This window comes from Sarcophilus harrisii, chromosome 5 (assembly GCF_902635505.1).
Source record: "Sarcophilus harrisii chromosome 5, mSarHar1.11, whole genome shotgun sequence".
NCBI classification, from domain to species: Eukaryota; Metazoa; Chordata; class Mammalia; order Dasyuromorphia; family Dasyuridae; genus Sarcophilus; species Sarcophilus harrisii.
The window spans coordinates 169375401-169389141 of NC_045430.1; the positions used below are offsets into that span (position 1 = coordinate 169375401).

Below are 13741 nucleotides of genomic sequence, written 5' to 3' on the forward strand. Positions count from 1 at the left end.
TCAATAAATACCAAGTAATCTAACTCTTTGGTAGGTAAGTGATATGGTGGATAGAATGCTCAAAAAAGACCTCAATTCAAATCCTCTCTCAGACATTTATGCAAGTGGCAAGTCATTCAACCTCTCTCAGCCTCAGTTTACTTATCTGTAAAATAAAGATGACAGCCCCTATGCCAAAGAGTTGCTTTAGCTTTGAATGAGGCAATATTTGTAAAATATTTTGCAAGCCTTAAAGTACTGAAAATTTAAGTATAAGCTATTATTACTGATTTCCAGGAGAAAGCGTACTGTTAATTGATGGAGATCAGGAAAGATTTCATGTAGAAGGTGAATTCTGATCTGTTAGTTTTGAAGGAAGATGTTAATTTCTAAGAAACAGGAGCAAGAAAGAGTGCTGGACCTGCTGTGAAGAGCACTGAAAGGAGTGATAGTGACATATATTGGGAAGAGGCATTAGTCTGCCTCTAATCTAGTCTGGGAGAGTGAATGGAAGAAAGTTATATAAGTGGCACTCACACATTGAAGAGTTTTAACTGCCAGAATGAGGATTATTGTATTTTAAACTAGATTTCTTTTTATTTATATTTATATAATATTAATAGATATCCTAGAATACTGAATCATGCCTTGAATATACAAGAGAAGTCAACAGAAAGCTACTGAAAATTGGATATCAGTGTAGCAGTTGTGTAGAAGAAAAATGCTCAACATCCCAAACAGTCTCAGCTTATTGAAAAACAGGGGAAGTGAGTGGTGTAGTAAACAAAGTGTCAGGCTTGGAGTCAGGTTCACTCATCTTCCCGAGTTCAAATCCAGCCTCAGACACTTATTGGGCGAGTCATTTCTCCCTGTTTGCTCAGTTTCCTCCTCTGTAAAATGACTTGGAGAAGGAAATGACAAATCATTCCAGTATCTCTACCAAGAAAACTCTAAATAAGGTCACAAAAAGTAGAATGTCTAAAATGACTGAACAACAACACTGTTGGCCAATAGCTATTCACGTTACTTCACTCTACTCAAAGTTTTATTTTTAAGCCAAGATTTGAGCGCAATTAACTTTCTACAGTTCTTACCATCTAGGAGGAATGCAATAAAAGCAACATGATATTTTGGAGAGAATCCAAGGTAGGGACTCAAAAATCCAGGTTCTAATCCTGGTTATGTGAATCTGGACAAAGTATTTGAGCTTTTGGGGACCTTAGTTATCTAGGTTGTAAAGTAAATAAGGTTGGATTTTGATTATCTCTAAAATCTGATGTGCTCTCTCCTTATTTCTGCCTCTTAGAATCTCTGGCTTCCTTAAAGATTCAGCTCAAACACCACGTTCTGCAGAAAGCTTTCCCCATCCCTTGAATTGTTAGGGCTTTCTCCTCTAAAGTGATGTTCCTTCTATTTGTTTTGGTATATATCTTATATACCCCTAGTTACATACATGTTGTTTCCCCCATTAGAATGCAAACTTTTTGGGGGACAGTGTCTTTCTTTTCCTTTTCCAACATAACCTCAAAATTAAACACAATGCCTGACAGATAATAAGCACTTAATAAATGCTGATTATTTGGTTAATGTCCCTTTCAGATTCTCATTCTGTAATTTTGAAGAATATTAAGCATTCAATATAAATATAACAATAATTATTTACAATTTATAATGTTATAAAAACCCTTACAATACCCTGAAGGTTTGAGATTCTCAAATCCAGCTCTACTATATTTCCATACAACCTCTTTGAGCAAAAAGAGAAACAAACTATTAAGATGTATGAAGGGGCAACTAGGTGATGCACTGGATAGAGCACCAGCCTTGAAGTTAGGAGGACTTGAGTTCAAATCTGGTCTCAGACACTTAACACTTCCTAGCTGTGTGACCCTGGGCAAGTTACTTAATCTCAAATGTCTCAGCAAAAAAAAAATATATATATATATATATATATACACACATATATATATATATATATATTATATATGGAGCTTATTTCCTTATTTATTTGTGAATACTACCTGATCACAAGGTCCTGTTTTTTCACCAAGCTGGCCAATCTCTCCTCATGCTTGCCAATGTCCAAAATAATAGGATTAATTTTGTATTTCTTGGTCAAATGCTCAAGTTGATTCTTCATATCTGAGCCTATTTGATAAACAAAACATTTCAAGAATATTTCTTTTGATTAGTTGTTTTCCCCTCATAAAGTTCATTGTGACTTCTCAAAAAAAATGTTTAAAATAGTAGAAATTCACATAAACACACATGTGTACACACATATAGTATATACATATATACATATTATACATATACATATGGATTCATATATGTATATGTGATAAGAAATTATCAAAAGTAAAAGGGAATGTTTATTTACCCACTGTTATTTCAATGCTGTCATCTCTAGAAAGGTATTCTAGTAGAGGCTCAGACACATAACCAGTTCCAAGAAGCAAAACTTTCTTTCTGTTGTCCATTGAAAGCAACTGTGCACGCTCCCTGAAAAAAAAAAGAAAACTTATTAAACCCAAATGAGAAGAACATTCAGATTAGAATTATAGAGTGAATAAAATCATCAAGAGATAGAATTTCCAGGTAATTAATAATCAATTTATTAATTAAGCTAGCTAATAATTGATAAGTTGAGGGTTAGTAACCAAAGACTTCAGAGAAGAAATGCCTTAAATCAGATGTGTTTCTTCTAGCTCTCCTAACAAGTGAAACTCAACCTTTAATAGAGGACATTTAATGCAGAGGTGAGCTCAAGGTCTTCACTTTCTCTTTCTAAGAAAATGATTTGATCATGAGACTCAGTAATCTGGAGGAGGGAAACCATTTCCACCTAGACCTTTTTGGTTAGTTTTCTCTTTTCTGAGCTAGATTGCCCTAAAATCTAATGGAGGAGATCATGGATTAGGAGATGTGTCCAGGGGGGAAAATATAGCTGAGGCTAGCCTTTGTTTACAGAGTGAGCAAAAATAAGGGTCCCTGCCCAGGTAGGAGAGAAGATTAACTTACTCTTACATTCTTCTAAAACTTCCTGATCTTTTTAGGACTTGGTTCTTAATACAAATAGGAAACGTATGGGTTTAAACATTAATAATTAATTATCAATACACTATTAATTTCTCTCAAAAGTTCTCAGGTAACCTTAGACAAACATTTGGTTTCTTGTCTATTGACAATCTGAGATAGTAGGTGGTGCAATGCATAGAGTACTGGAAGACCCAAATTTGCATCTGCCTTGGCTATTTATAAATCATGCAATCTGGGCAAGCCACTTGCTCACTCTCAGCTTTATTTTGCTCATCTTTAAACAGGGGATAATAATATCACTCACTTCACAAGGTTACAATGGGATCAATTGAGATAACATAAATGTTAGCTATTATTTTCATTCTTCAAAGAGGACTCATTTACACCAAATTTTGTTTTAAACCATTCAGCTGTTTTAAGGTAAGGTTTTATTATTACCCCAAAGCCAACAGCAGAACTTCCTTTCTCTGTTAACTCCTAATTCAGGATCTGCATTTTGCTGCAACAATAAGGCTTCTTTGAAGCCCACCTTATCATTGTAACTAAGCTATGAAAGCAAATGCTCTCCCCCTTTTCAGGCATTTATCCAGAATTCTTTGGTTTCTAAGAAGTCACAACAGAAAGCAGTTGAAGGGTAACACAATATCAAGGTTAATACAATTTTTAAGTCTTTCAAAGTAGTTTTGCCTCTAAAATTCTACCTACACCTTTTAGAAATTTGACACTGGGTTCACAGAACCTTTGTGAATTCTTTAAGTAATCTTTGCATATCCAGAAAAAATCCACAGATCCAGAAACAATAGATAATTAGATCCTGGCCAGCTCTCCCATTGTTTGTCTATTTCTAGATATCTCAGAATACCATTAATGATAATAATAATAGCTGGCACTTATATGACACTTTATAAATATTAGTACACTATATCCTCACAATAACCCTGGGAGGTACATTATTATTATTGTTAACCCCATTTACAGATAGAAGAGAGAGAGACAAATAATTTGCTCTGTATCACATGGCTAGTAAATGTCCAAAGCACTTCTGGACTCCAAGTCTAGAACTCTATCTAGGTAGTGATGTGATTTGGAAAATCTGCATAAAAATTTTAACTTTCCTTTCATCAAAAAGGAATTCTGATTTTTTTCTTTTTCTTTTCTTTTCTTTACAATATTATTTTATTATTTTCTTTTATTTCTTGTTTTTTTATTATTTATGGGATCTTGTAAAATTTAGTTGATATTTTATGAAACATATATTATGTACATTTCTGAGTTTATAAACTTAAACTGTGTTGTCTACTGGTTTTCACATGTTGTCTGTGACTTCCATAAAATCACATTAAAAAAAAGATTCCCATTTAATTTCTCATGTCAACTCACAATACACAGAAATTGCAATGGGGAAAGTCATGATATAGAAAAGATAATTGTAAAGCTTTTCCAGAAAAAGAACTATTAATAATAGGATTATAAGAACACAGATTGAGTTTAGTGGGGAAAGAAGCAGCCACCCAATACTTAGAAACAGATTTTGCTATACAAAAAATGACAATATCTGCAATTTTCAAGTCAAGAATACAGCATCATTAATTATTTTAACATTAATATGCAATTTCAAGCAAAGAGTTTTCTGCTACCTAACTCTTGTTGTATTCAGTAAATCCTTTTTTTCCAAATTCAACCCATGGATATATCTAAATTCAACCACATAAAGATAATGAGAAGAGCTAGCAACCAGATTTGTTTCTGTATTAATAATATACATGTCCAGGACATGGCACTTCAAAAAAGCTGGTCACATTGAATATGCAATTGGTTTAGAACCTATTCCAGCCAGTGTTGATGAGTATAGTTCATAGAAGAAAATACTGTGCAATGGGAAATCTTTGTTCTTCTAATTTTGGAGAAGGATCATCATGAAGCTACTTTTTCACAAATATTATATAACTACATGCCTTATGTAACACTTAAAAAGTAGTATCAGGCCATGACAGTGGTGATAACATTCAGGGATAATAGCAACTTAGAATCACACAATGATAATAACATCCAGTAATAATAACAACTTAAAATCACATCATTTTTTGCATATAGATCTGGGTACACACACACACACACACACACACACACACACACACATACACAAATAATTTAATTTGATTTTCAAAGCCCTGTGAAATAAGTAAATCAAATACCATTACTACTACCAATGATAATAATAGCTAAATTTACATAGCAATTATCATGGCCAAAAATTGTGTTAATCACTTTACAACTAATTATTGTCATACTCATTTTTACATATGAGGAAACTGAGGCAAAGTGATTTGCCCAGGGTCATACAGCTAGTAAGTATTTAAGGTTACATTTGAACTCAAGTCTTGGTGACTCCAGATCCATTGCTCTGTCCACTAAATCTCCTAGTAGTGGATAGTTGGTACAAGTTAAATCATTGCATCTCATACCAGTTAAATAGTATAGACAGAAGTCATACAGCTGGAGTTATACTAGTGGAGCCCAAATTCAAGCAAAGTGTGACTTCAGGCTCATAACTTTGCTAAAAGATCAGGCTGCAATTTAAGCATGAAAATTACTACAGGTATATCTCTTTTCATTGAGCTTTGTTCATATTGCATTTTTTTTTACATATTAAAGATTTGTAGCAATCCTGTGTCATGTAAGTCTATGGACACCATTTTTTCAACAGCATGTACGTGCTCACATTGTGTCTCTGTTTCACATTTTGATAATTCTCACAAATATTCCATTTTTTCAATATTATATCTGTTATGGTAATCGGTGATCAATGATCTTTAATGTTTATAATATGGTAATTATTTGGGGGCAACACTAACCACACTCATATAAGATGGTGAACTTAATTGATAAATCTGTATGTTGACTTCTTTACTAGCCTGCCCTCCTTGTCTCTCTCCCTTGCCTTCAACCTCTCTATTTCCTGAGACATAATATTAAAAATAAACCAATTAATAACCCTTCAATGACCTGTAATAGTTCAAGGGAAAAGACGAGGCAACTGATGTGGCAAACTTCATTGTGGTGTTATTTTAAGAAGTCACCAGAGTCACTCCACCCTTTAGCAACCAACACATTGATCAGTCAACAGCCATCAATATTGAAGGTAGACCATTGACCAGCAAAAAGATTATGTAGCCCACTGAAGGTTCAGATCATGAGCAGCATTTTTTTTAGCAATAAAATATTTTAAATTAGAATATGTAGATTGTTTTTAGACATAATACCATTACACACAAAACTTTTACATGCATTGGGAAATCAAAATTTTAAAAAATCATGTGATTTTATTGAGGTATTTACTTTATTATCTGGAACCAAAGCCACAATATTTCCAAAATATAGACTGTATTTGCTTTTATAAACTAGTCTAGTAAAGAGTTATTCATCCATTAACTGCAAACAGGCAATTAGAAAAGAAAATTGATTTTAATATTTCTATTTCCTGAGAGCACAGATCTACTAATTAAACCATATATGGTTAAGAGCTACCAAGATAGACAAAAAAAGATAACTATACAAGGAAAAGTGAACTCACTTAACAAGCCAGATCATTTCACCAATTTAAAAAAATGCCTTTTTTGAGTTAATCTTAATAGTTTTGATTCCTAAGATCAGCATTGAGGAAATTTGAACTATTATGCAAGTTCCTTTCCAGTAGAAGAGGTCTCAGGCAGAATTTGACCACAATCCTGTGTTAATTTAATAGTCCTGTATAGCCATAATCTTGCTTTTAACAAGGAGTCCATTCTGAATGGTTCTGGAAGCGCCCTAGGTCAAGGCTGCTCTATCCTACTTGGCTTCCTCCCCAGTCTCCTATTGTAACTGGAATCCATCAAGGAAAACCTGGCCATAGGAAGACCTACCAACACTGAAGGAAGTCACCTTGTTTTCCTTCCCCCTTTACTCTGAATACTTCACTTGCCCCAGGGCTTGGGTAAGATGGCAGTTAGCAACACTACTCTTACTGAGGTGGAGAGTCAAGAGAACTTTTCATGTGTCCTGCCATTGCTTCCTAGAACCTCTAAGTCTTACCTTCTTCCCTGCCTCTATATTCTGTGGGCCACAGGCAGTATCACCTTAATTACTCAGCTAGGTAGTGCAGTGGATAGAGTACTGGGCTTAGAATTAGGAACTAATTCTAGCCTCAGAAACCCCCTAACTGTGAGATCCTGAAAAAGTTACTCAATTTGTGTCTGCCTCAGTTTACTCATGTGTAAAATATATAAGTTTAAAAAGATATATAGAGGTCTATGAACTCTAGGATGAGGGCTAGTCAGGAATACAATAAAATAGCAAAAAGAAGTTCCCAGCTGCTGGGGAATTTCTAATCATGGAACTCTCCAAGGATTATAAGGAGATTGAACACCTGCACAGAAAGAAATCCAAGAATCTACTAGAATGAGTGTCATCTGGCAGCTCTGTTGCCCTTTACCCAGGTCTAAGTTACAGTTTTGAGGTCAGAGAGAAGCATTCAAAATTACAAGGATACAGGGGGCTTTCATGTTTAAGCTACCTTACACAGCTACCTTAAACAGATCTTTCCCCATAGCACATCAGAAGCACTAAAAGTTTATAAGCCCAGCAGCATGAGCTGTGAAAACAGCAGAACATAAAAGTCAGAAGCTCAGACTAGTCATCCCCACTTCTCAGAAGTGAGCAGAATCCAACTTTAACATAAAGTCCAAAAGGGTAAAAACATGAGCAAATAATAAAAACAGAATCTGACCATGAAAAGCTACATGATGACGGGGAACCTCTAGACAACAAGCCACTGGAAGATAAAACTTAACATTTGCAAGCAAAACCTCAAAGAAAAATGCAGACTGGATATAAATTGAGCAAGAACTCCTAAAGAAAGCAAGTTGCTAAAGAGAATAATAAGAAAGTATTGAGAAATCTAAAAATCAAATAAAAGTGATAGAGGGAAGAAACTATAAAAAAGAAATGAGAGCTCTGCAAGAAAATTACAGGAAGAGAATTAATTATCGGCTTAATAAAGGAGGAACCAAAATACTAAAGAAAACAACCTTAAAAACTAGAATTGGCCAAATGAAAGCTAAGAATTCTATGAGTTATGAAGAAACAATAAAACAAAATCAAAAGACTTAAACAAATAGAAGAAAATCTGAAATAACTAAAGAAAAACATTGATCTGGAAAACAGATGAGAGAGATGAATAGAATTTTAGAAAAGTGGAATATAATAGATCTCTGGAAAATAATCGATGGAAATAGAAAAGATTATACCTAATTCTCATTTGTACATAGCAACCACAAAAAACTCACTATGTATTAGGCCATAAAAAAATTTCACAAAGGCAGAAAAGCAGAAATTTGAAATGCATACTTCTAGTCATGATGTAATAAAAGTTACACTCAAACAAGGGGACTTTAAGCATTGATTAAAATTTATAAAATAAACAGCCTAATCCTACACAATGAGTAGTCAAAGGACAAATAATAAAAATAATCAATAATTTCACTAAAAACAATGACAACAATGAAGCAACAACAAAAAATTGTGAGATTCAATCAAAGCAATATTGGCAGTAAAACTTATATCTTTAAACATATCAATAAAAGAGAAAGAGAAAGGAACATGTAAGTGGGGTGGGGAAGGGGAACTAGGAAAAAACAGCAAATCACCAAAATAGAAATCTTGAAAATCAAAAGAGATGAATAAAATTGAATTTTTAAAATATTATCATTAATAAATAAAACAACAGTTTGTTTTATGGAGGAAAAACAAATAATAAAATAGATCAATCACTGACTAATTTGATATTTTAAAAGAAAGATAAAAAAACCAAATTACCAATATCAAAAAAGGAATGATTGAATGCACTGAATGAGGAATTTAAGCAATTATAGGATATTCTGCCCAATTATTTGCAAATAAAACTGACAATCTTAATAAAATTAACCAATATTTATAAAAATATGAAATTATCAGGATTAACAGAAGAAGCAATAGAATATTTAAATAATCCTGATTTAGGAAAAAGAACATTTACAAGTCATAAATGAATATCCTAAAAAGGAAAAAAAATTTTGGGACATGTTGTATTTACAACTAAATTTTACCAAATATTTAAAGAACAATTAGTTCTAATACTATATAAGCTATTTGAAAAAAAAATAGGGAATAAAATATATTCCTAATGAATACTGATGCAAAAATTTCTAAATAAAATACTTAAAAAGAACATTATTATTTACCACAAAGATCAAACAATGTGACCAAACTAAATTTATAAAATTACTGTATGGTGGATTCAATGTTAAGAAAATAAACATATTGTGGCAGCCCTTTTTGTAGTGGCTAGAAACTGGAAATTGAATGGATGCCCATCAGTTGGAGAATGGCTGAATAAATTGTGGTTTATGAATATTATGGAATATTATTGTTCTGTAAGAAATGACCAGCAGGATGATTTCAGAAAGGCCTGGAGAGACTTACACGAACTGATGCTGAGTGAAATGAGCAGGACCAGGAGATCATTATATACTTCAACAACAATACTATATGATGACCTGTTCTGATGGACCTGGCCATCCTCAGCAACGAGATCAACCAAATCATTTCCAATGGAGCAGTAATGAACTGAACCAGCTACGCCCAGAGAAAGAACTCTGGGAGATGACTAAGAACCATTACATTGAATTCCCAATCCCTATATTTATGCCCACCTGCATTTTTGATTTCCTTCACAAGCTAATTGTACAATATTTCAGAGTCTGATTCTTTTTGTACAGCAAAATAATGGTTTGGTCATGTATAATTCTTGTGTATCTAATTTATATTTTAATATATTTAACATCTACTGGTCATCCTGACATCTGGGGGAGGGGGTGGGGGGTAAGAGGTGAAAAATTGGAACAAGAGGTTTGGCAATTGTTAATGCTGTAAAGTTACCCATGCATATAACCTGTAAATAAAAGGCTATTAAATAAAAAAGAAAAAGAAAAATAAAAAAGAAAAGAAAAGAAACATAATCGAACATATTAAGAGCAAAAACAACAACAAAAAATGATTATTTCAATAGATAAATAAAAAGCTTCTGATAAAACACAACACCTGTTCCTATTAAAACCATTAGAAAGCATAGGAATCAATGAAGCCTTTCTTCAAATGAAAAGCACTACTTATCTAAAACCAAGAACATTGTGAAGCTAGAAGCCTTTCCAATTAGATCATAATTGAAAATAGGATACTAATATGATTAGTAATATTATTATTTAATATTGTACTAGACATACTAGAGATAGCAATAAGATAAAAAATAAATTTAAGAAAAACATAGGTAATGTAGAAACAAAACTATGTCTTTTTGCAAATTATATGATAGTTTGCTTAGAATGCCCTAGAAAGCCACCTAAAAAACTAGTTTAAATAATTAGCAACTTCAGTAAATTATCAGGGTAAAAAATAAACTCATACAAATCATCAGCATTTCTTATATCAACAAAGTTCAGCAATAAGAGCTAGAAAGAGAAATTCCATTTAAAATAACTGTAGACACTATAAAATATTTAGAAGGCTACCTACTAAGATATATCCAAGAATTATGTGAACAGAATTATAAAATACTTCACACAAATAAAGAAACCACTAAATAATTTAGAAAAATATTACTTGTTCATGGATAAGGCAAACAAATAGAATAAAATGACAGTACTACCTAAATTAGCTTACTTATTCAGTGTCATCCCAAGTAAATAACTATTAAACAGATAGAAAAAATAACAGTAAAATTCATCTAGAAGAGGGAAAAAAATCAGGATAATAAAAAAAATCAATGGGGAAAAAATGTGGAGCAGGGAGCCTAGTAGTACCAGATCTCAAACTATACTATAAAACAGGAGTTATCAAAACATTTTGATACTATCAGATAAATAAAGTGACTGATAAATGGTCAGGTACACAATATAAGCAAATGAGCACTGTAACAGTATTTGACAAATCCCAAGATCCCAACTATTAGAACAAGTGCTCATTATTTGACAAAAAAATGCTGGGAAAGCTGGAACATAATCTGGCAAAAACTAAGCATACAGCAATACAAAATAAGTTCAAAATGAGTACATCTAAGACCAGAACGGTGACATAATAAACAAATTAGTGGAATATAAAAATAATTACCTATCCAATACATGGATAGCTGATGAATCTTGACTAAGTAAGACATATAAAGGTTGTGAAGGGGTAAAATTTATAATTTTGATTGAAAAAATGTTATTTTAAACAAACAAAATCAATGCAACCAAATTAGAAGAAAAGTCAGAAACTGGGAATAAAAATTTTGCAGCAAGTTTTAGGTTAAAGGTTTCACATAAAGAAGTGAGTCAATTTATTAAAATAGGAGTCATTCTTTAATCAATAAATTGTCAAAAAGATATGAACAGGCAGTTTTCAAAAGAAGAAATCAAAGCTACCATTAATCATATAAATATATCTCTATATCATTAATAATTGGCAAAATGCACATTAAACAAGGCACCACTTTACACCCATCAGTTTGGCTAAGATGTCAGAAAAAAAAATGAGAAATGTTGGAGGGGATATAAGAAAACAGGTACACTAATGCACTGGTAATGAATATTGTATTTCTCGCCTTTTTAGTGGATAGAGGAAAGGAGAGAATTTGAAATTGAATTGAAAACACTTTTTTTTTTTAAAGAGAGAGAGAAAGGAGATGAAAACCTGGAAGACCTAGTTCAATTTTGTTCCTCATACATAGTGACTATGTGATTCTAGGCAAGCCACTTATCCTCTAAATGCTTTAGGCCCACCCCTCTAACACTATAAAGTATAGAGTTCCTACTGCCAATGAAATCACAGGCTTAGGGAAAAAAAAAAAAAAACCAAGCCTGATAATTGGATTAATAATCCAACATAATGAAAGAGAATTACAGACTGAATAAGAAAATAAAATCCAAAGACTTGAACATAAGAAACAATTTAAAATAAAGACATACAGAATAAAAATGAGAGGCTTTAACAAAATTTAGCATGAAATTTAGTGTATTTCAAATGAATCCAAAAGGCAGAAGTTTCAATCATGCTATCAGGCAAGAGTTTTTTGTTTTTTTAAATGATCTTCATAATTACTTTAAAAGTCAAACAGGTAAATATATTTTGACTAAAAAGATCAAAAATGATAAACCAATATTGGGGCAAAATATATATGTATTTAATGATCTGCCATCTAAATTTATAAAGTTAACTGAATTGCAGAAAAACACTAACACACAATGACAGATGATCTTAATGTTCTCTCAGAGCTAGTCAAATCTGATAGAAAGATAATGAAAATAATAGATAATAAAAGAAAAAATAGAATTTAACCAACTTGAATTTAGAATTAAAAATTTATAACATTACTAAATAAGAACATTAAGCAACATACATTTCTCATTATATTATAGTACATAGAATATGTGCTCAGACCTCAAAGAAATTATAAATGTTGGGAAAAAAAAGAAATGAAAACAGGCTTTAAAATGTCACCAAATGAGAAGGTTATGGGAGTTAGAATTTAGACTAGTAAAACAGTTCCTACAGTGGCACATGAATGAAAGGGATAGAGTTAAAAAATATGAGTATGAATTCAAGAAAATAACATAGATGGCCAATACCAAATACAGTTTAAGTCATTTATTTCCTTATGCATTTGATTTCCTTCCTTTGCTTTAATTTTATAGTATTCAACAAAACTAATGTTTCATGATAAAAAAAAATATTCTAATTGATTTGACCTTTTTTTTAAATGTCAGAATCTTGGTAGGAAAAAGTTAATCTTTTCTTTGAAAATTCATGATCATGAATTTGCTCTTTTTATGAATTTTCTTTAAGATACAGATCTAGTAGTGGTATTGCTGGAGAAAAAAAAATCCTATTTGCACAAAAAATTTATAGCAGGTTTTTTGTGGTAACAAAAAATTAGAAATTTAGGGACTCCCCATCAGATGGGAAATGGGTAAATAAGTTGTATTTATGACTTTAATAGAATATTATTTTGCTTTAAATAAATGATGAATAGGATGATTGCAGAAAAACCTGGAAAGACTTATATGAACTGATGCTGAATGAAGTGAACAAAGTAAGGAGAGCATTTTATAGAATAGTAATGATATTGTATGATGAACAACTATGAATGACTTAGCTATTCTCAGCAATACAATGATCCAAGACAATTCCAAAGAATTCATAATGAAAATGCTATCTGCTTCCAGAGAAAAATTTAAGATGGCATTGTTGGCATATAGACGGAAGTACACTATTTTTGAATTTCTCTCTCTCTTTTTCTTTCTTTCATTTTCAATCTCTCACTCTTTCTCTCTCTCTCATTTGAGTTTTCTCCCAAAAAAGGTATAACATGATTGCACATCTATAACCTACATCAGGTTGCTTATCATTTCAGGGGAGGAGTAATAGAGGGAAGGAAAGATACAATTTGAAACTCAAAATAAATAAAATACATGTTAAAATTGTTTTTACATATAATTAGGGGAAAATAAAGTATAATTTTTTAAAAGTACTTTATGTACATTACTGTTTTTGAGCCTCCAAGTAACCCTTTGAAATAGATGATACAGGTTTTAAGCCCAGTTTTATAAATGAAGAAATGCATGTTAAGTTATTAAAGGCTAAATAATTTTTCCACAGTTCTGTTCTTTGGATC

At 32.0% G+C, this 13741-nt stretch overlaps 1 protein-coding gene across 2 annotated transcripts in view; it reads right to left on the reverse strand.

Annotated features, from left to right (window-relative positions):
- Positions 1 to 13741, reverse strand: part of AASS (aminoadipate-semialdehyde synthase) — a 63772-nt gene that overhangs the window by 19323 nt on the left and 30708 nt on the right. For both annotated transcript variants that reach the window (XM_031938923.1, XM_012550994.3), the window contains exons 14-15: positions 2360 to 2481; positions 2001 to 2127 (exon numbers count right to left, since the gene is read on the reverse strand). In XM_031938923.1, the coding sequence (XP_031794783.1) occupies positions 2001 to 2127; positions 2360 to 2481 (249 nt within the window). The remainder of the gene's footprint in view (positions 1 to 2000; positions 2128 to 2359; positions 2482 to 13741) is intronic.